The sequence below is a fragment of the Pteropus medius genome, unplaced genomic scaffold (assembly GCF_902729225.1).
Source record: "Pteropus medius unplaced genomic scaffold, Ma_sr-lr_union100, whole genome shotgun sequence".
Lineage (NCBI taxonomy): Eukaryota > Metazoa > Chordata > Mammalia > Chiroptera > Pteropodidae > Pteropus > Pteropus medius.
Window position 1 is genome coordinate 3,841,598 of NW_024351647.1, and position 24,148 is coordinate 3,865,745.

General features: G+C 34.0%; 1 protein-coding gene across 6 annotated transcripts in view; it reads right to left on the bottom strand.

Moving 5' to 3' along the window:
* Positions 1-24,148, bottom strand: part of CDIN1 (CDAN1 interacting nuclease 1) — a 202,128-nt gene that overhangs the window by 142,895 nt on the left and 35,085 nt on the right. For 4 of the 6 annotated variants that reach the window (XM_039843958.1, XM_039843959.1, XM_039843960.1 and 1 more), the window contains exons 2-4: positions 7,412-7,457; positions 6,461-6,525; positions 1,769-1,829 (exon numbers count right to left, since the gene is read on the bottom strand). In XM_039843958.1, the coding sequence (XP_039699892.1) occupies positions 1,769-1,829; positions 6,461-6,525; positions 7,412-7,457 (172 nt within the window). The remainder of the gene's footprint in view (positions 1-1,768; positions 1,830-6,460; positions 6,526-7,411; positions 7,458-24,148) is intronic. The other 2 variants (XM_039843962.1, XM_039843963.1) reach the window with 1 other exon arrangement.

Sequence of the window (24,148 nt, forward strand, 5' to 3'; positions counted from 1 at the left end):
TTTCCACTGATTAAATATATATTGACTCATAAAGCATTACCATCACATCAGTTGTCACCAGATGCAAGCATATGTCATTTAAGTATTAACTATCATAAAAATGGCAGCTTAGTTGTTTAGAAGCCATAATCTGGTACCAATCATTCCCAAATTTCTCTAATGTGTTAGCAATCTCTCAGAGCGTATGATTATCTCCGTACTAACCTGCAGCCAAAGAAGAGGAAAGATCTTTAAATAACTGTTTCTTTTCTTAGGTTAAATATTGCTATATATTCATGGTAAATAACGGGTTTAATGATATAGAAAAAAAATGTGTTAGTGGGTTAAAATTTTTCATATTACTAGAAGATGGAAGTTGAGGTCAGCTAAATAAGCTGAGCTCATCAGAAATATCCATTAAAAATTCAAATGAATATAAACTGCTACTATATAAAACTTATGCCATCAACATCATCATCTATAAAAATGAGTACTACATTTGCAGCACATTTTTTCTAGATGCTGTATCTAGAATGCTGTTAGCTCTTCTTCTTTTTCATAAAGGACAATCACTAAATTCTTAGTTACTGCTCAGATACCTCAAGTTGCTAACGGAACTGACTTACAACAAACAAGTCTGTATACATTTAAAAACCACCTTGCTCTAGAAATTTAAAAAATGAATAAAATAAATATTTTGCGAGGAGAAGGAGAGAAATGCATTCTATATGTTAACTATTCTATCAGATGGTGTAGACATTGCGTAGACTATTAAAACCTTCTAGTAACTGATAGGTAATTGTTCATTTGCTGACTGTAGTGGTGTACAGCAGACAGAGGCTGTGAGAGAAGCCATCCTTCCTTGCTAATGTAACATGTAGAACTTGCTGCTACTGCAACACTTAATGCTCACAGTACCGAGTCATCTTTAATGCAAACACACATTTTCTGCCTCGCTTCTATGTTTTCCATTATAATGCAACACGAAAACAGTGTACATTTCATTCCATCCCTATGAGGTTTGCATAAGCAGTTCCAAGTCAGACTAAATATTGTATTGCTCTTATTACAGTGAATAAATATTTTAAAGTTTACGAATTAAATATTTTATTTTTTCAGTATGCTCTCTTAACTATTAAGAACTTTTTACATCTTTCTCATTCATGGGAAATCTTTAGGGTTTCCTTTTTTAAATGTAATATTATTATTTGTTTCCCCAAACAGAAGCAGATCAGAGTTAACAAATAAGTTCAATAAATCATTTTATACTTAGTGTTAATATGAAGAGCATGCTTATTCATATAAAGAGACTTTTCTATGAGCATGTATGTTTTATTATAATAAAAGTTTTCCAAAAAAAGAATCAAGTAAATGTTACATCTTTAAGTGTACAATTTCTCTCTTCATTTTTATAATCATTAACATAGATTTTCTTGGCATACGTCTTTTTACTTGACACAGGTATTTCTCACACTAAATTAAGACAACACATCAGAAGAAGAGCATGTCCTGAGCTGTTTGGTTGAAATTTCCCACAAAACAAGAAACCAAGAAGCTTTTATACTTTTGCCTTAAAAGAAGCAGACTAATTATGTTAACTGATTTATTAATATATGAAGTTCTTTGTCCAATTATTAAAAGTACAAAGAGACCAGGGAGCAATTTAAATGTCTAATGTACCTCAAAATCTTTTTTTAAAGGTTAATTATAATTCTAAGCAAAGCTACTCTAGATAGGCCCCTTAGGTTTTATGCAGGTTTAAGTAAAATAATAATAATAATAACATTACCTCATTGGCCAGCTCCAGGAGCACTGGGGCAGCTCCATTTTTCCCCACTCCACTCAGGTACCTAGACAAGACAAAGCCAAGCGGTAATGCAGTGACAAGAAAAGGCCAGCATAGACTTGTCGGCATCCCCTGTGTGTACACGTTTCTCCTGGGCAAATGCCACACTTAACTCTAGTTAAAGTATGCTACTGTCATAGGAAAGCATTGAAGGGAAAAGGAGAACAAAACAACTTACTTCAAAACCGCTGGCAACTAACTAACAGAAGTTGGGGGAGGAGGTATGAGCACATTGGTTCCCCCTGTTTTTACTTCCCAACATGTAAAGTGAACAGAGAGGTGATTTTAAAAAGAACTATCCCTATCACCCTAGCTTTACCTATACCAGAACCATCTCATAGAAAGGAAATAAGTTTGCTCTTAGAGTTCAAAGAAAAGCATCCATGTATATACCCATATCATCTTTTCATTACTTCTGTTTCATAGGATTGGTTGAAATCTTATTAAGAAAAAAAGAAAATGGAACAGACTTGTCATCACTGGGTCAATACAATTGTAGTAGGCAATACAAGCCATCATCTCACTGGCCTTGGATTTCTGTCATAACCTTCAGCTCTCCTTATTCCCTAACCCCACAAAACAAACAAACATCCTCCCCTAATCCATCTCAAACATGGAGTCCAAAGTGGTTTTTTAAAAACAAAAATTTGAATGTTATCATTCTCCTCCTTAAAACATTTCAAATCCTCCACATTAAATCTTAGTTCTTATAAGGTTCTTCAAAATCTGGTTCCTACCTGCTTTATCTGGCTAGCCTCATCTCTACAGTGTTCCCCTCTACAACCTTCACCTGGAGAACTCATAATTCTGCTTCATATCGTATCTGCCTAACTACTTGTCCATCACAAACCCATCCCCCATTATAAGGCCAAAAGCCACTTGAGGGTAGAGGAATTGCATTTTCTTCAATTTATTATGCCTAGCACAGTTCTTGGCTTATAACAGGTGATTATATTATACATATCTAGTTTTTCTTTAATAAATGATAACATTCTTTTAAAAATTAAATATTTTTAAAGCCTTATTAAGAAAATAGAATTAGATATAGACATTTTCTGTATACTCTTTGAGTGAATAAATTAATAATATTTATTTGATAGTAAAAATCTAAGTCAATAAACAAGGTCTTCAAAAAAACTGCTGGAAACAGATACTAAATTATGTTATTTCACAAGTATGCTTATAAAGATGTATAATTTTCCTATAAACAAAGTGGAATAAAAGCTAATTATTCAAGGTGAGGAGAGTCTCAGGATCATTATAACTTCAAAGTAATTCTAACAAGTCCATTTTCCATATATTCAGGTCTTTCTTGAATAAATTGTTTAGAAATCTAACTTGGAAATAAGTACTTTCAGAAGCAAGGAAAACGAAAAGGCAAGTGTGCTTTAGAGAAAGATTCCTGAAAAATAGGTCATTTAGGAACTTCGTGTCAACTTACAACATTTCCATTGCATGGATAGCTCAGCTCAAGGAATGACCAATCAGTTCAGTCAAGTAAGACCAACTAACCGTGTGTTTGTAACCACCAAAAGTACACATTCATTAAGGGTTTAGATTCTGAGTCAGAGTCATTAAACCTATCCTGATATTAAAATATCTTTACGACTTTCTACTCACCATTTGTTTACCCCACAAATATTCTTGAGAGCTAACTATATGTGGAGCCTTATTCCAGATTCTGAAGCAGCAGCGGGGAACAAAATTTCCAAGATTCTCGCTATCACAGAGATTATATTACATCAAAGAGACAGACCACAAAAAGACAGAAAAACAAATACATAATGATATAAGCTACAATAAAACAGGTGGAGATTGTTGGTCAGGAAGTCCATTTCTAAGGAAGTGACACTTGAATAGAGACTTGCAAGAAGGAAAGTGGGCATCCCATGGGATGAAGAGCTTTCTCAGCAAGAGATACTGTGAAGTTTCAGTTAACCATGATGGAACTGCATTCTGGAGTATACAGTTTTAAATACAGACTTCGAATTCTTGATTGAGATAATCTCAATGCTAGCTACAATGTAGAGACTCAGGAATTCTCTGATATTACTAGTAGGAAACCACTGCAACCTTTCTAGACAGTAATTTGACGACATATAATAAAATCTTTAAATGTTCATTGTTTATACCAGTAATTATAGATATAGAAATATAAAGAAACTAATCCAAAATTCAAAAACATATGCACCATCACATCAGAACACTGAAAACATGTATGTTCAAGAGATGAATAATTCAGTAAATTATGATACTTTCATATGATTAAGTAATGCAATCAATAAAATACTTACAAAAAGCTTTCTACAAAATAATAGTATGTCATATACATTCTTTCAGTATAAAATTCCAGATTCACAATTGCATATATATAGTATGACCTGAGCTATATAAAAATGGGTTGACAAATGACTAGAATGAAAAATATCACAGTGGTTATCTCTGGGTGCCACAATGAAGGGCAATCTTCATTCCTTTTTTATACCATCACGAATGTGTTTAATTTTCACAAAAATTTCATTTTTATAAAAGAAAAAAAATTAAATAATTTGTTAACATTGTGAAACTGCTAAAATGTGTTTGGATATAATACACTTTGCCTTTAATCTAATCAGCTGGAAAACAAAAATCTTTTAAGGCCAATTTACCTTAGACAATAAAGGGACATTCAACATGCACGTTTAGAACAAGAGGCCTATGAGGTCAATCCATCTGAAAGGTAACCACACAGCCCATCTCCAAGCACAAAGCGCAGGGCAGAAAGTCAGTGAGCAGCGTGGTGAAGTAAGAAACTAGTCAGACTGCTCTCCTATTAGTCTGTCCATTACAGCCTGTTTTTGCTTCAGATGTGACACCTCGAAATAACTGAGACTCTCACATTTAAATAAAGGTACAGAAATACAAATATATTTCTGTATTCTCATTATTATCCACCCAACTGTTCGTCACTGAGTAACCATACAAAAAGGAAAGATTTTTATTTCTGACCTAAACTACCCAGATAATTCAATAAAGTATATTCATAATTAAATATACTTCTTAATGAAACTAAGATTTTAAAAAGCAACACTTAGAGATCTTAGAAATCATCTATTGAAACAGCCTATTTACAGTAAAAAAAAAAAAAAAAAAGGGTAGCCTAATGGCCTGAGAGTAGATCTCCAAATTTTCAGGAGATGGTCTATCTTCCTTAACTTAGGTTAACAAGGCTTTAAAATCTTAACAGAGAACTGTACTTTTATATGATGGCCTAAGATTATAATTTTTACAAATGAGAATGTATTTTTTGACATGTGAATAACTTTTTAGTCTTTCTTTGGAGGGTCTGGATGTCAAAGCAGTTGTCAGCTTCACAGTACTTTACGGGTCATTCCTATTTTTATACGTATGATTTAACTTATGACTTTATTTTAAATGTTAATTTCACTATGGAGATTATGACTTTTAAATAAATCAATTCAAACTTTACAAAGATTTGTTTAGAGAGAAATTCTCCTATACACAAAAGTGTGTGTGTATGTGTAGTATATGGGTATTGCTTTTTAACAGACACTACTACTGAAAACTGAAGATATCTTTTATCATATACAACACAGTATATAATTTTTTTAGAAAATCTAGCTTCAATAACCTTTTTCAATAAATACCTCTCAGATTTTAAAAATGACTTTACAGAAGCATGTCACCAATATTTTATGTATGTAGTAATTTCATTCATAAAATTTTCATGCATAAAAATCATTCATCTAAAATTAGTGGTGTCACTCTCACCACAGGCAGGTTGATCTGTCAATCTTAAGTGTAATAACTTAAGAGCATATTTCAAACAGTTTTCCTTTCCAATATGCCCTTGAAATATTTAAGAAACCAGCCAATAATTTCCAATGCAAACCATTACCATTTACCAGTATAAATTATTCAGTCATGTTACAAAGCCAATAAAATTTTTAGAATTTTTAAAAAAGAACTATTTAAAATATTCTGTTTTTTGTAGAACAGAGTTTGAAAACTATAATAAATTAGGCTGAAATTAAAATACCCCCTGGACACTATGGTGTTTATTTAATGCCCAAGATTTTCTTTTTAAAATCTAAAACCCTTTTTACAATGTGACAGTTACACATTACGATATATTTCCATATGTCCTTACCTGACATATGTCTTTTTTTAAATGGCTAACACAATACCTATAATGCAAAATACAACTGCACCAAAATTCAATCTTATTTTCTAATATTTTTCAACTTGGTAATCTAAATGAGAAATACATGAAAAATTGGTTTGAGAACTTCCACACATACATATAGATGTATGTTCGTATGATCATGTACATCTATACAAGGTATGCACTTACAGTAAGTTCCCAGTATGCAATTGAGATTCCATAATATCGTAAAGATTTCCTACATAGTATGTATCCACACACTTAATCAAGACAGTCTCACCATATTCTTCTACAAAACAAAGCATTTGAGAAATCATTCAAGAATATATTTGAAGTCTTAAATAACAGACTTAAAACAAAATGCTTTGGAATGTTATATAAAAAATCAATTTAGTAACCTAATTTATTCATAATTATTATTACAATTAATAGGTACTATGATACCCTCTAGTGGGGCAGGCAGGTCATACCTCTGGTAATAACTTTCAATCGCTTCTGAAGTATGATGTTTGGCATGTGTTCTTTTAATATGTTTCTGAAACAAAACAAAAAAGATCATTATGTTGTGTCACAGATGAGGTTCGAGAACAAAAATGACATATCTCTTCATCCCAACATCTAGCACATCGGGCAAACTGAGTAACAGTTTGGGGATTTTGGTGGTGGTAGGTCCTTTTCCCTTCTACTCGAAGAACCTATGCATTTTAATTTCCAAGCTTGGCTGGGATGTCTTCAGATGACCACAGGGTACAGTATATATGTAAAAGCCAATAGGGTCATAGTAATTGAATCTAAATAAGTTTGCTTAGGGTTGCAGAGGGCAAAGTAAAACTTGTTCCCTCTTGCAACCTTTGTATTAATTTTCCCTCAATTCAATTCCATCTAAGTCCTCTGCACTCTGGTTTTACAATCCAATTGCCATTCTTAACCAGGACGAACATTGCTTAAAAACAACTTATTTGAAAACTACAAAAAGTAATTCCATAGAGACTTGCCACTTGACTGACACCTGTCATCTCATGATAAATGACTCCATTTTCTGCCTCTCTTGCCTTCTGCCACTCCAGCAATGGTCATTTATCATCATCTCTGTCAGCAATGGAAAGCGGCACTGACAGTGCAAGTCAGCAAACATTTAGCACATGGAACCACGCAACACAGGGAAATTATTATTGTCAGAATAATAATGGTTTAGCATAATTTATTACAGGTCCACCAAATAAGCAAAGGCTAGATGTTATTAGACAGATGGATGGGTAGGCTTGGCAGGCCTCCACTGAGACGCAGGCGGTGCTTGATGTGGAAAGGAGAACATCCTCCAACCCAATCAGAGAGCTGGCAGTTCAATTACAAAGAAATAAAGGGACATTCATCATTCAATTAGGCACCTGTCAACCCTCACAAAGGAGAAAACTTCTAACCTGGTACTCCTGGGAGAAGATGCTCAGCAGAGTGGCCTGCGATTGACTGGAACAAATAAAAGAAGGACAAAGTTAATTACTGGAGTGCATGGCGAAGAAACAAAAGAGAAAGGAGCTTCAAAGGTAGGCCTGCTGCCCTGTAATCTAACAGAACATGAAAACAAGTGTGGAAAAGTTGTTCCAGATGAACACCTCAAACAAAGGCTTCCTGCTGCTAGGTCAAGGAGAGAAAAAGGGAAAGGGGGAAATGTGGATGATCTCAAAGCCAACTATCATATGATTTGGATTTTTTTTTAACTTTAGAATGATTGTAAATCATATCTGTAGCATACGATGGTGTTAAAAGGAACTGAAAGAAGCCAAGGTTTATTTCCATTAATAAGTGGGAGAGTTAAATCCCATAAACAGTATGAAACATGCAGTTTTGTTCACTGGAAACATTCTGAAATTTATTTTGTTAACAGACAGGTATCCTCTTGAGCTATTTCAGATTCAGGGGGAAAAAAATTTTGGTATTCACTAAAAGCAGCACAGAGACCACTGGAATATCCCCATTCATACTGGAGTGCTTTGAAAATAGAAGTTTTCACAGCAGGAAGCTGAGGTCCTTGGAGTATGTCATTCCCAAAGATTGTCATAAGCCTTCTTCATCTAAGATTCCACGCAATGTCAAACACCTGGCAATGAAGCAACCTGCAAAACATTCCTCCCAAGTGGGAACTTGCCTCTCACAACTGCTAACATTTAAAAATGGAATAGAATTTTTTCTTCTCTGAAAAGCAATCAATACCCTACTGCTACTCTTTTTGATTGCTCTCTGTAGATATATCTACCTTATAATATCTTGATAACAATTATCTCTGATATATTTTCCTACTAAATTCTATCTGAACAAATTACTGTGTTAATAATTCAACTTTTATAGTACACCAAAGCACTGTGAATAATTAATTTTTTTTTCTATTCAAGAATGAAATCTCTTAAGCTCATCACAGGTAATTTGGGGAATGTGAAATGAAAACAATGACACCATATTTCTTTATTCACTATCTCCGTGTTGTCATTTTCTGCATTCCGTCATAGGTTTGGCTTCTAACTTCTTTCCGCTCTTACCAGATTACAAAAGAAGATGTTAAAAAAGTGCCATAAATGTTTACTAAGGCAAACTGATAATTACTAAAGGACAGTTTCAATAACTAAAAATCACTGAGAAATGACTAAATACAATTACAAATTCATTATGGTTCCATTTTTTTTTCAATTTTCCTTAAAAAATGGAAACCACTCTTGAAAAAGCCAATTTTATATACATAATCTTCCTATTATGCCTGAGTTTCACATGCAGATCACATACAGTAGTAGGGTTGTTGACAAACTATCTTCTAAAAAAATGAAAAAATTAAGCCGTAATCTTTATAAACCACTGAGTAGGTCAATATTTTAGGTATTTTTGTGCAATAAATGAAGCCCTCTGCAGTGTACAGCAAATATATATTTATATTAAACATTTAATGGTAAACAAAATGTCAGTCTCAATGTGTCAAAAGATATGATGGAATTAAATGTGCCTGTAACGCTCAAGTCAGAAACTAATGACTAAGAAGAAGGAAACTAAACTGTGGATAAAAGAGAAGTGTGACTGTAGATGCTCAGTATGGTAAGACTAAAGGACAGCTGGAGAAGTAAGTCCTGGAGTAAATACTTCAAAGTGAGAAGGTGGTGAGGAATCGAGAGTACTGAAGGACAACATAATATATTTAGCTAAGAAAATGTCTTTAAACTGCTTATAATTCAATTCAGCTAAAACCATGTAAGTCTACAGAGCAACCCATTTTCTCAGTGGCCAAATGGATTAAAGAGAAGATTCCAGCTTACTGGAAGTAAAAACTGGCTAAACTTAAAAAGAGAAAACAACTTACTTAACATGGTAAAAACAGAAAGACCTGGGTCCAAAATGCTTTGGGTTTGGTTGACTAGACAAAGCCATAGCAAAATAAATGACCTCTGCTTGACAATTTGTCAGCCTAATATCTGTTCCTGTGTGTGCTAAGCTTATAGGAGAGGGTTCTGAACAAGCCTCACACCATAAAGAGCAGGAAAGTAATTTTAGTACAACCAAGACATTGACTCCAGTGTATATATTCTTTGTTACTTTCTTCCAATGTGTTAAGTCTGAGGTCTATCTTGAAAACCACAGTCGGTCAGCAGTATTCACTTAGTATCTACAATGTTCTATAGTAACAGGCATGGGAAACCATACCATCAAAATAAAAAATTAAATGAGGTGAACATGAACTGACTTAGAGGAAACTTTGAATACACATGCACACACACACACAAATTAGAACTGTGTATTCATACATTTTTTAGGGATTTGATAAAGTAAACCATACCTTGAATCCTCACATATTTCAAGACTGCACTGGCTTTGGAACACACATGCCTCACTTAGCATATAAATTTACACATTCAAAAATACAATCACTTAATTTGCACAAATGCCCAAGATATATTATTAAAACCATAAAAAGTTTCTTTTTTTTTTTCCCCCATACTACTCTCCCAAATTAAGTTCTTCCCCTAATCTGAGAAAAGAAGAGTATGCAAATAGATCCCTAGAATTGCTATATAAAACCTTGCCCAAGTGACAAATGGCTCTATGGAACAGCAGCAGTTATGTTGCAGCAATGGAAAAACAAGCATGAGGACCAAGCCAATGCAACGAGGGCAGCGGGACAGAAAACGGCAGGAGCCTGGCTCCTTGAGGACACTGTTGAACTGCTCAAGAGGCCATGAATTGAACTGGTCAGCCTTTGTATGTCTTTTGAGTAGTAATACATGTCTTTTTTTTTAACTCTCAAAAACTAAGAAAAAAAAAAAACTGCCCAGGGTTTTATGTGCCCTGGTAAGGAGACATAATGGAGTAAGGGCTCCATCACGACGGTATGTGTCCAGGATGCAATACATGAAAGTAGCTGTCCATCTTTACACTTTCTAATTCTCTTCTCAGAGGAAGTTATGGTATTAGGCTTCCTTAAAATTGTTCCTCTGTCGCCATGTCACTAAATTGATGTGCCTAGAAATCATAAATTGGTGTGTGTGTATGACTTTTCCATACAGTTTTAAACGTTGATGAGGTACTATTTACTCTCATTTTTATAGTGCATTCAAGACTCCACAAATGCCAAGTATGTATGTAAACAGGCAACAAGCCAGTTTCCCATACATTATTTAACTCAACATATCCCCAGACCCACCCAGCTAAGATATTCAGTAACCTGAAGGATATTAGAGAAAATGAACATCAGAGGGTTATATGGGTGCAGCGCAGACTGAGAGCAGATCTCAGTATAGACTTAGTTGTAACATTCATGAGAGGGGAGTCCTCATGTTCTCAGATAGAGACTTAAAATAAGTAGAATTTTAAGGAAGATAGCATACATTTTAAGTCCTTCCTCTTCTCAAGTACCCAACTTCTGAAAAAGACCATAAAGAAATAAATACCAATTTTTAATTTTCAAGCTACTTTTGCTACAGAATCTAGGAAGCTTTAATGTCTACATTCCACTGGGCTCGAAATTATCTGAGCAAAATGATTACTATTTGGGGAACTCTAGGAGCAGTAAACCAATTAAAGGGAGATTAGGCAAGATACTTCTACAGAGCATTAGGCTTGGGGACCTCACAATTACAACCTCTCTAAACCTGTGAAAGAATAATGAAACACTGGTTCTCTGTGGTTAATGATTCAGAGTACTGGTCAAGGAAGGTTTCTGTGAAAGCAACGCATCTACCCACTCTCACACCCCGCATCCCCCTTACACACACCTATACGCAAACTTAAAACGTAGAACCTGTTTTTTTCCTCCCTCGAAATCAAAATGAAAATCAATAAAAGATCAAGACTTACTACAAAAATTCCGCTGTGTTTTTCAGGTACATACCATGCAAGATTGAAAGACTCTGAAGAGAGATTACCGATACTCTGTGAAATTACTACAGAGAGGAAAAGAAAAAATATTTAAACTAAATTCAAGAAACAGAAAAATGTATCCATCACACCTTCCCCTCATTTCTTCTTTCTAATTTCTAACTTCATATCAAAGATGCAGACTATATTTTATGTCTAATCATAGCAAATAGTCACACAATTGACTACATAGATGACAGCACTAAGCTTAATAATAATCTACTAAAAAAAATTCTTAAAAGCTATATTTACATTATATATAGGAAAAAAGTGGTTACTGCCCCAGTCACTTAATTAATTTTGCTGATAAACTTAGGTCACATCCAAAACTCCTCTACAAGACGTGGGATTTATATGAACACCTACTTTGTGCTTGACATTATACTGAGTACTTTACCCTCGACAGTCCTCTGAGGTAGGTCTTTATATTAAAGATGGAGAAATGAAGGAAGAAAAGTTAAGTGAAATGCAGTTAAAGAGCTAAGAAAGCAGTAGAGCTGGGAAACAAATCCATATCCAGTACCAAAACCCAAACTCTTAACTCCAATGCTAATTCGCTTTCCTTACAGTTCTCAGAAATCAGTTTTGCATGTCATCTGTACTAATATCCTTGCTCAAGCATTTACATGATGTTACATTACCCTCCGCACAACCCTGCTAAGTGGGTATTGTTGGGTTTCTGACAGAAAATTGAAGCCAAAGTTCAAGCATTTTGATCAAATTCCATAGCCTGAGATAACATTCCCTTTAAAACAAAAATCAAATTATTTCCCCTCTACTTAACTATATAAAATGCTGTTCTTTTTTGGTGTGTGTTGAAAGTTAAAGAAACTATTAACTACAGAAAACAATCCAGGATTTAAAAATTGTTGGGTATTTCCATTATTCTCCCTACAGCTAAAGCATATTTTGTTAAGAACCACGTCATTGCCTGAAGTGTCTCTATGTGATTGCAAATGTGTCTTTTGCTCAAATGCCACTTACTGCATATAAAGCAGCTTTAAATCTTTCTCTGAACAACATAGGTATAAACTCAATCAATCTCTATAGAGGACAATATCCTCTAAAGGTGTTAATATCATTATATAATATTTAATGAAGTTCCCTAATTAGAAAATAGTACATATTCTGTGGAAAACCCAGAGATGTCCACAATTAGCATTCTGGTGTATATCTTTCCTGTGTTTTTACTCTGTGTCTGACATGTGTGTGTGTGTGTCTATATACAAACAGCAAAATTTTTTTAACTACAATGTTTTAAACATGCTGTTTTGTAACATGTTTTTGGTACGTAAGATACAGACATTCATCCATACCATTACATATTACTCTTTTTAAATTATTTTTTGTGAATAAGACACATTTTCTAAAAAATGGAACAAATGTAAAGCCAAACGAATTCATATATAAAAAAACATCGTGTAACCTCAGGTCAACAAATAGAACACTGTGGGCACTCCAAAAGATACTCTGTCTGATCACCATTCCTTCCCTCTCTGAAAAGAATCTAATCTTTATGTTAATTGCTTTCTTTATAGTTTTATCCCCTCAGTACCTGTTTGTAAACTTTACACCAATGGTATCACACACAGTGTGTGCTCTTTTGTATCTGGCTTCTTTCACTCAATAACATGTCTGTGAGAGTCACCTCTGTTAATTTAAATGCAGTCGATTCATTTTCACTGCTATAATCTATTGTATATTCTGTTGTATAAGTAAAAGCCACATTTCTCTATCCTATTGTTGATAAACACTTGAACTGCTTCCAGTCTTTGCTAAGGAGAATAAGGCTGCTGTGAACATTCCTGCACGTGTCTCTTGGTGTATATTTTTGGTAGATATAAAAGTAGAAGTGGAATTCTGAGTCATCTGACATGCAAATCTCCAGCGTCAGTAGATATTGTCAATTTTTCAAAGTGTTTGTAACAATTTTAAATTCCTCCCAACACTAAAAGAGAGTTCTCAGTGCTGTACATCTTTATCACCCTTTCTCCTGGTCCATGGCTTGTCCTTTAATTTTCTTTGGGATGTCTTTTGAAGTGCAGAAGTTTTTACTTTTTATGAAATCCAATGTATCAATTAATTTTATTATTGGTAGTTTTTGTGTGTCTTTTCTAAGAAATCTTTGCTTACCAACAGTCATAATGATGTTCTCATATGTTTTCTTTCAGAAGCTCAAGAGTATTAGCTTTTACATTTAGGCCTATGATCTATCTTGAATTGATTTTGTGCACTTTCTCACAGTTTTTGTTATTTTCATACAGATATCCAATTGACCACACACCATTTGCCCACTGAATTATCTTGGTGCCTTTCAGGAGACCAAATATCTGAGGGTCTATTTTGGGACTTTCTAATCTGTTCCACTGTCTTATCCACTATACATTCCTTTTCTCTCCTTCCTTGTCTTCTTCTTGATTGACTTAATATTAATTATTCATTATTTTTCCCCTGGCTGCTTCAAAGTTATACATTCTTACATTATTCTTTCAAAGTGTATTCTGTATAACCACATGCCTTCTCGATTTATCAAAATTTATGTCTAATTGGTAATCAAGTGCTGTCCAGAAAATACAAAAACACGATCTACAGCTATCTTTTCCTGACATATAGGATATTATTGATGTTAATTCTGCATATAACTTAAAATTCACAAGACAATGCTATTATTTTATACAGTCACGGTTCTGATATATTCATATATGTACCATTTTGTTGCCCTTCATTCTTTCTTTTTTTATCCTTCCATCTAGAATAACTCTCTTCTAATAATTTTATTGGTGCATGTGTCGGTGATGTCAAATGTTGGCTCTTTTCAGTGGTAAAGTATCTTATTTCTCTACCTGGTTTTAGGATATTTTTACCTTTTATTTTTAAAGTTTTAACTCTGTGGTATTTAGTAAACATCACTTAAAAGTTTATTGGACTTCTTAAATATGTAGCTAGATACCTTTCATCATTTTGTGAATATTCTCAACCATTATTTCTTCAAACATTGCTTTAGCACTGTCTCTCCCTTCTGAGATGCCAAATAAGTGTATGTTAGCACTCCCTATTGTATCCTTACTCTCTTTATATATATGTTCCACCTTTTTGTTATTGTGTTCCATTGTGGGTATTTTCTTCTGATCTATCTTCCAGTTCACTAACTCTCTCTTCAATAATGTCTAATTTGCTGTAAAATATATCCATTGAGTTAAATTCATCCAATTTGTTATTGCATTTTTCACTTGTAGATTGTTTATTTGATTTTTTTCAAATAAGTTCCCTACAGAATATTTTAATCTTCTTTTTAAACATTAGAATAAACTACAATTATAAAAATTAGCACTTCCAATAACTAGAGTCCTTTTGAGTCTATTTCAACAGTTTCTACTGGCTCTCATTCATGTTGTCATGTCTCCTGCGACTGGGTATCTCTTATTATATGCCATATTATTTGAAAAACTGATTATAAATACTAAAGTTGAGACTAGCTGAGACTAAAATGATGTTATCTTTCTCCAGAGAGGATTCTGATTTGAATCTGGGAGCACTAGGAATCCAGAATCACCGTGGCCCAATTTTAGGTATTAATTTTAAGAGTCAACGAGGTAAACTTGAAGCTGAATTATAGTCATGTGGAGCTGTTTTACTTTCAGTTCACACTTTCTCCTAAGGTGTAGCCTTTCAGCGTATCACCTCATACTTTGGGACATTTACAAAAGCTCCAACCTTTGATGGGCCCTGATCTTTAAGCACTGTCCTCTAACCCTATAAACCTGTCACAAGTTCTGCTAAGGAATTGACCAGACTACATCTGATGAAAGGGTAATTAAATTAGAATTCAATGATTAAAAAGTCAGTCTCTCAAAAATCTTTAAGAAATTAAAAAATGGATTCCTAACAAACTCATGAGGAGAAAATCGTGATGGAAAAGATAAAAATATGTAAAATTGAGCAATGACAATATTACATATAAACAGTTGTGGAAAATTTATTATATTAAATGGATGATATGAGAAAAGAAAAAGGAATTGTTTTTTTTCCAGAAGGTTCTAGTAAACTAGAGGTCCTAGAAAACAAAATAAAATAAGAAAACAAATAAGAGAATCAAGAAGGATGAAAACAAATAAAACCCTCCTCATCTGTAGATGAGATAGCTTTCTACAAAGGAAAAACAAGAGAATTTACAAACTATAAAAACTAAAAAGAGAGCTCATAAAGGTAATTGGACATAAGAATAATATAAAAATAAGCAGAATTCCTATGTTAGTAATATTCAGTTATACAATGAAATAGAAAATAGATCTCATTCACAATAAAAACCATAAAGTATTTAGAAATATATTTAACAAAAATATATAAAATCTTTGAAGAAAATTATAAAACATTACTGAAGAGTACAGAAGAGCTCCTGACTAAATGGAGAAACAAGATATTTTTATGAAGAAAGTATCTTGGATGGAGAGATAGGATCGATAAAATTGTCAATTCTCTATACATCAACTTGTAATGTTAATAAAAATGCAACCAAATTCACAACACGGTTCTATGACAGAAAATGACAAATTTATCTTAAAATCCATTAAGAAGAATGCATGGTCATGGATAGTTAATATATTCTGAAAAGCAAAAACAAAGTAAGGAACGTACTCTACCAGATACCAACATAAATATATTTTAAAAACTCAGTCTTTACCAAGAAAAAAAGCATGTTACAGAATTATATCCACATTTGATACCACTTATAGAAAGTGTAAGAATAGCAAAATATAATTACCTTTTTGTTCATGGACATATATGACTATATTAAAAAAAAACATATGATGCTCATAAGCACTAAACTCAAGACATTGGTTACCTAGGGTAAAGGAGAAGAGGAAAGAAATCAGAGAAAAGTACATTCAAATAATAAAAAATCTGAAAAGGAAACAGATTGTAGAATGGTGTCAGAACATTTCATTTCTAAAGTTAAAAAGCCATCTGAAGCAAATATAAACAGAGATGGATTCAAAGAGTCCATTAAATTATTCTTGATTCTTTTTTATGCGTGTGCTATATTTCATAACAAAATTAAATAAATAGAAGACGGGAAAAAAACAAAAGAGAAATTATATAAATTCATCTTTAAGATTCTTTTCTGCTCTAAGTCCTGCCCTATTATAAATGTTCTGATTTAATTAGTCTTAAGTACCTACGCTTCTTTCCTTTCTAATTAAATTTATGTATTAACTCTTCAGAACAAGCCACAACAAAAATCAGATAAAGAGTAAGAAGCCTGGGTGACAGACACTTAATTTTGCTTGCAAGACCAGATGTCTTCATTTTTCTCTAAAGCAATTCTAGTAACTTCAACACAATACATAATAAACACATTTGTAAGAAATGTTCACCAATTCTTTTTTCCTACAATGATTTTTTCTTTGTTTAATAAATCATATTAAACTACACTATAAGAAATCCTTAAATTAAGTTCGTAGTAATTTTATTATGATTGCCAAAAAGAGAGAGAGAGCAAGAGAAAGTTAACAGGTAGTGATAGCTTAATAACAAAAGCCTGTATGAGAATATGTTTATAATCTCTCCCTTGTTGGTTAAAATTCAACTCTCTTCCAACTCTACACTATTTCCTCCCTATGGATACTTCTCATTTATTTCCAAGTATGTTTCTATCTTCCTAAGCCAGACCTGCCTATCTTTCAAGCTATTGTCCATCACTGTTTCTCTTCAATACCAAATGTCTTTGTCTAGAAGGTCTTTGGTTCCATAAATCTTATTTGGCCTCCATCCCATTGCAATCTCACTTCCGCCCCAACTCCTTAATTGAAACAAAAGTCACAGACTTCCTTACTACCAAAACCCAAAGACAGACTTCTTATCTTAGCTGACCTCACTGCAACATTTTGTACCTTTGACCACCTTCCTTTTCTTGAAAATCTTTCCACCTATGAATTTCAGAGCACTATTTTCTAATCTCTCCTATTCTGCTGACTACTTGTCTTTCTTTCTCTCACTGGCTGCTTACCTTCTTCCCTGTGGTTTCCAAGAGAGGTATCCTCAACCCTCTTCTCTTTTCATCCTACATGCTCATGTGGGTACAGTATACCCTGTTGTGTTCCCAATAGCTACTTGCATAATTCCCAAACACACACATACATGCGTGCACACATACTCCCCCTCCCCACCCCGCCACTTTTCAATTTTATAACTACTTATGAGACATTTCCTAAACACAGATGCCTGAGCTAGAAATCTCTGGATCATTCTTGATTCTGCCCTCTCCCTCACACCGGAAACATCTAACAAGTCACCGAATGTTGTTGATTCTAACATCAAAAGTTTTTTCATATTTGTCCCTACTCCCTTCTACTACTAAATAGCTTCCTGATTCACTTCTCTTGCTTCCTATCTCTATACTCTTTAATCCAATTTACCAACACTTTTAAAACACACATGATTCTGTTACCCTTCTAGTTTGAAAATCTCAGGAGGTGTCTATTGCCTATAGAATGACATTCAAACTCATTAACAAAGCACTTGCAGCTTTTCTCAACCAGGTTTTAGGTCCCTTCCTTTTAACATTGCACAGCTCTCTTCCCACCTTCAATCCCTCAAGCAGTTTGCACTTTAATCTCACCACATCACTATTAATTACCATGTGCTTTCTGGAGTTTAGAATGTTCTTCAACTCTCCTTGTTCTACTTGGAGAACTTTAACTTTTTAGAGTGATAATTGGACTCGGGATACTATAACATGCTATCATTATTTAGTCAAGGTATTTTAGTAGAATATGTCAAGAGGTGAGACATTATAAGAGTTTTAGACCAAGACCAACACTCTCATATTAAAAATGACAAAAGTAAAGGTCATAAAGATGAAATGATTTGCGCAAGGTTACAAAAGCATTATTTTATACCAGGTACAGGTAAAGCAGGAGAAAATAAGTTATGTTCAAGCAGGAATTATGGAAATAATATGTTGTTAGATCATCTTAACAGGTGAGAATATTGCGTATTTTAATGCAGTTTTACTGTTTCTATAATTTACCTATGACCAATGTATATAAATTAAACCATAAATACAAATAAGAAAGTAAAACGTACCTAACATATATAACCAGTAGACATTAAACCCACAAGTTCCCACTTCTTATCACCAAAAGATACAATGAATGGAAGATCAAACTTATGATTTTTTTTCCATTTGACAGTTCATTTTTTCTACTATAAATGCAAAATTTTAATATACCTTCACAATAAAGAAAGTGATTCTTTTTCCAAGTAATGCGTCATTTCTCCTGATTTAGGACCAGTTTTCAGTTCTTCAGAATCCAGTTTTCTCTTTAGGAATTTCTGATAGCCATCTTTATATATTCCACAATTATTTTTTAAACAATAAGAGGCATCAAAAGTTGTATTGCTAAGGGAGCACCAATAGGAGTTATTATCTTTATTCTGAGGCACTTAAAATCCAATTAGAAAAATCAATATTTCAAAGTCTCACTTTTACCATAGATACATGACTTTAGAATCCATTTTCATCCTAAAAGTTCTATGAATTTTTTTTTACCAGTTTCACAACTCTAAGATTTAATTTCTCTCTGCTTAAAGTCCTAAAACTTTTAAGTATAGTTTAACAGAAAACTGTGCCTTAGTCCTAATAATAATGACTTGTAATCATGTTGACACTGGACATTTCTGTGTGGGCCTAACATAGGTCTATTCTAGGTCAGTAGCTATAGTGATTGAATTGTTTATTAAGACTTCTAGGCATTTAAAGTAATCAGACCACAGGGTGAGAACGTGAAGGAAAATAATTAACTCCTTTCATTCATCATTGATTATAAGGTACCACTTCCCCCAATAGAGGTTAAATAATCACCTCATGGTATTAGATATGCCATGAATTTTTCACTGCTGAAATCCCAGTCTCCCTCAAATTACCTTTTTCTTTTTCTTTTTCTTTTTTTTTTGATACAAGACAACACAGATATTTAATAAAAGAACCATCAGATATTTATTTACCTGAATAGTTGTTTTAAAAAATACATTTTATTCAACCTCACAATTCTTCAAGTATTTGAAAGAGTCTTTTTAGGAGAAGGTTTCTGGCTTGAACTAGGTAGGTAATCCCAGGAAAAGAGACAAGTGAATCATGAGGACCTATAAGGGCCCCACCTCTGTGTAGCAACTTCAAATTGAAAGATTTGTTTGGCTCTCCGGATTTTTATCACAGTGGCTGATGCTGAAGAAAATAGAGGTAATCCTTATTCTTAAAATGAGTCTAATTGTAGAAGGACATTTATCATAGGGGTTAAAAATACAAAATGAGACATGAGAACAATGTTTATGAATTTTTATTAAAGTGACAAAATCACTTTTCTAACAATGTTCAGCATAATTTAGTAGGCAATCTAAGATATTTTCACCACGTATGGGATGATGTTTACCATTAACCAATAATTGTTCTCTTTCCATTCCATTGTATCATTTGCTTTTTCTTCTGTAAAAGCCTTAAATCTAAAATAGCACCAAATGACCCTGTTTGTTTTTCCACAGTAATATTCAGAGCTAAAAACATTACCAATTCTGATCCGCCTCATTTAGTTTTCTTAAAACTGCTTATCAAAACCAAATATATTAATTTTACTCTCTCAAGTCTTTATTTTAAAAATAAAAATTTAGTAAACATTCTGCTATAGCCAGACACTTTAGTTTTCTAAGGTGCTATAACAAGTTACAATGTATTTAGACAAGGGGACTTTGGGAGGTAATTAGGGTTAGATCAGGTAGAGGGATCACTCTGAATGTGTGCACCAAGGAGAGACCAAGTAAAGACACAGTGAGAAGGTGGCCATCTTCAAGCTAGGAAGAGAGTCCTCACAAGGACCTGACCATGCTGTCAACTTGATCTCAAACTCCCACTCCCCAGAACTGTGAGAAAATAAATGTCTATGGTTTAAGCCATCTAGTCTATGGCATTTTGTTATGGCAGCCCAAAATGAATTAGTCACTAAAAGTTCTTTAAAAACAGGCAACAGCTATTAATTAATCACTTGAGAGCTATTAATTAATCACTCTCCTAATATTCCCAGATAGATAAGTAATTCTCCAAGTTTAGGGATGGGTCAGGCTCTCCCTTGAGTTCTTTTCTGAGTCTCTTAGGACACAGATTCTAAAAACTTCCACAGAAAACCAAATTTGTCCTGTATCAGCTTACTTATTATATATCCTGAGTTTTATGAAGCATTCTGATTTTACTCCATGGTGTCCATTTTTTTTTCTTCTGTATTTCATATATTTTCTGGTTTTGTTTATACTGAAAATGCCTGGAATGGACCTCTTTTCTCAGAGAATTCTTCCGTTTATGAAATCCTGCTAGAATACCAAGTTATTCTGCCAACTCTACAACATCATAAATGAAAGACTACACATCTAGTGGCTAATTTAATTCTGTGACTACAATACTGCTAGTCTATGTCTAATAAACACAATTAATTTTCAACCTTTTCATAGTAAAAAAAGTTTATAATATTGTTTAAAACCACTTAAACATTTCCTTATTCTTTTTCTATAGAAAGAAATGTGTCCTGCCCTCCTAATCTTTCTTAATTTAATACATCACAACAACCTTATTAAAAAAAAAAAACAGTAAAAAATGATTGGTCAGATTCACTTCATAATTGCTATAATTTACAAAAATCAAACTACCATCTCTACTGCTTTCTTCTCAGATAAATTTTCAGTTATATGTACATAATGGTATTAATAATCTCATACCCTTTCTGTGTCTTTTATCCCCTACTCCCAAACCCCAACTGCCAAACTTATGCTTTTCATTTAAGAATTTAACAAGGAAATACAGGAACTGGCATAAAAGTAACTTCCTGAATACTTAGTGCTTTAACATAGCCTCAGTAGTGTTCTTATGAGGTCAAACTATTTAAAGCTTCAGGTACTATATTTTCCCTACTACATTAGTTTGAAAAAACTAGATTTTCAACATTCTCTAAAAACATCATTAGCATCATCATGTGAACTATAATTATTCTATAACCACCCCACTTTAATAATAAATGCTGAGAATATTAAAACATAAATGGAATGCCTTAAAATGCATTAAGCTCTTCTCTTATTAAACACAAATTTTTTAACTCTTACCACAAGCCTTTTATTCTTAATTCACAATCAAATCCTTCTGGCAGTTAATCTCAGCACTTAATGTCACTCACTCCAAAAAAAAACAATCTTAAATGGTTATAAATGCCTTCTCTACTTCTCTACGTGTCAAGAGAAACCAGAGGAAGAGAAGAGATGGAGTTCAGACACTAAGTCTATGCACAACACAGTTATGCTTTGTTACACACTAACTTTTGCTAGAAGATCCCATTTGTAACTTTTCCCTATTTCTACTGAACTCTGTCTATTTAAGTGTAGGCACTCAACAAACACCTTCTGTCATGGTGATCATGGTGATGATGATAACAAAGACAACAACATTGATGGAGAGCTTCTTGAGTACCTGGCACTGTTCTATTTAATCGTCATCACTATAACAATAAGTAATAGTAGTATTTAAGAAACTGAGGGGAAGCATCTTATCCAAATTCATACAGCCAGCGTATGAATGTAGGCAGTTTGGCCTAAAACCCTATATTCTTAATACGGCATCCAAATGATAAAATTACTTTCACGAGTCTGTACTCCAATATCACAAGATTCTTAGTTGCAAACAATCTACTCAATCTAGTTTCAATAAAAAAGGGAAGTTACTTTAGACTTTTAGACAGCTCATGGAATCCCCTGTAGGACCAGAAAGTCAGATTCAGAGGCCTCATAACCAAGAACAATTTTCAACAGAAATGTTCCCATCAGACACCACAGCCACCTCCCTGTCCACCAGTGGGGCCTCCAACAACTGGCCATCCTCACTGTGACACTTGCCAAAAGAATGGATCCTGCAAATAAAGGCTTCTACCTTTCCTACCAGTAAAGTTTCATATCAGCAGATCTGAATTCATCACATAGTACAATTAATGTGCAACTGTTGGCTGTAAACAAATTCATTTTTAGCTATAATTTGAAGTGAAATGTAAATATATTTACACTATGTTTACAATTATGGTTTAAAGTAAGCATGTGTTCAAGATCTATAAAAGAAGACAATTAGAAAAACAGTGTAACAGTTTGTAGTTACAGGTGATTTGTTTATTCCTTTTCTTCTGGTTTTAATGTTATTTATGTAAAATATAAATTCAGAAGGGGGAAAATATACCTTTTCCTTGAAATTTATATATGACATCCTAGAAATGTGATTGGGTTTATGTTCCTAAAAAACACCACCCAACCAAAAAACACAACAGCAGATGCCTCTTATTCTACAGGACCACAATTCACATTGTATTAGATTCTCCCTAATGTGAATGTGCCCAATGCATCGGCAGCTCTAAAGAATGGCATATCACAATAATCAGAAATGCCCGATTTTGATGTAAGAAACAAATTCTCCTCTCAACATCAAACTGCACTCGTTCCTCAGGTTAGAGGAAACCTGAAAGGCTGCCTTCTCTGATATAAATGCTGAGAATGCTGAGGTAACTGAAGACCCACTTGGGGAAGTGCTTGCGGCACCTGCTAGAAGCACCAGGCTCTGCCTGGTTCTTCCCAGAGCTACTTGACCTCATCCTGGAGTCTGTCCATGACTTCCAGACCAACCCTGACCTCAGAGAAGAAGAATGTCAGTAGCTCTGACCAAACTCTCCAGTGCTTGAGATTAAGTCCCATTTGCTGTTACAATGGCTCCTCATGTCTTCAGACTCAGCCTGCAGACTGCTGAGGCAAAATATGATTCCCAGATTTTTTGTATAATAGGGACCTTATCTTTATAGAATATGTGTGTAGGAAAATGTAAGCAGCATGATCTAGATTCTTTCTTCATCTCATTGTCTGGAATGCAGAAGCCACTCTCTTAGTCAAAGGATGAGACCCACATTTTAGTCATAGTGGAAAGTTGGGAGTAGCTGAGTCTCAAGGAGGAGCTCAGTCTCAAGTAGCTGAGTCTCATTCCTACACGCCTATCTATTATTATAGATACTCAAGAATTTGTTCTTGCCAGGAACTCAAGCCCCATCCCCAAGGCCAGCCTGACAGCCTGGCTCCCCATGACAGAGCTCCCAACAGGTGCCTCCTCTAGTCCACACTGTCCCCCCACCCCCCCGCCCACAAAATGTCTGCTTTATTTTTCTCCCAACTTGTTTTACGCCAGTTAAGGGGGACAGGAACATCTACAAGCAGGTCCACTTGTCCGCACCTCTCCCACAAGCCCACTCCCTTCCAATGAAGGAAATGGATCACACCCAGCTTTGCCCTATATGTGACAGTAAAAATGCTGGACAGTCTATTTTGAATCTAAATTCTTTCAGTTCTAAGATACAGACATCAAGGAACATACATTGAAATCTATTTTTAAGTATAGATACATTGAAAAGGATCAAACGTAGGTGATACCAAATACAAGTGACACTGATAAAAGGAACACATATCTCACGTTAAAAAGTTTTCCTCTTCAAGTTTCCCACACATAAAATTCTAACCACTTACGGGTAGTCATCATTTCAATGAATTGTGTCAAATGAAAAGGGAAAAAGAAAGATACATTCACCATGAGGCTAATTTATGGTCTCACTAAATCCAGCAGACTGAAGGATTTCATTTAGTCTATCATGAATTCTTAGACCAAAGCAATTCTATTAAAAGCCCTTGGAAAAAAAAAAAAAAAAAAAAAA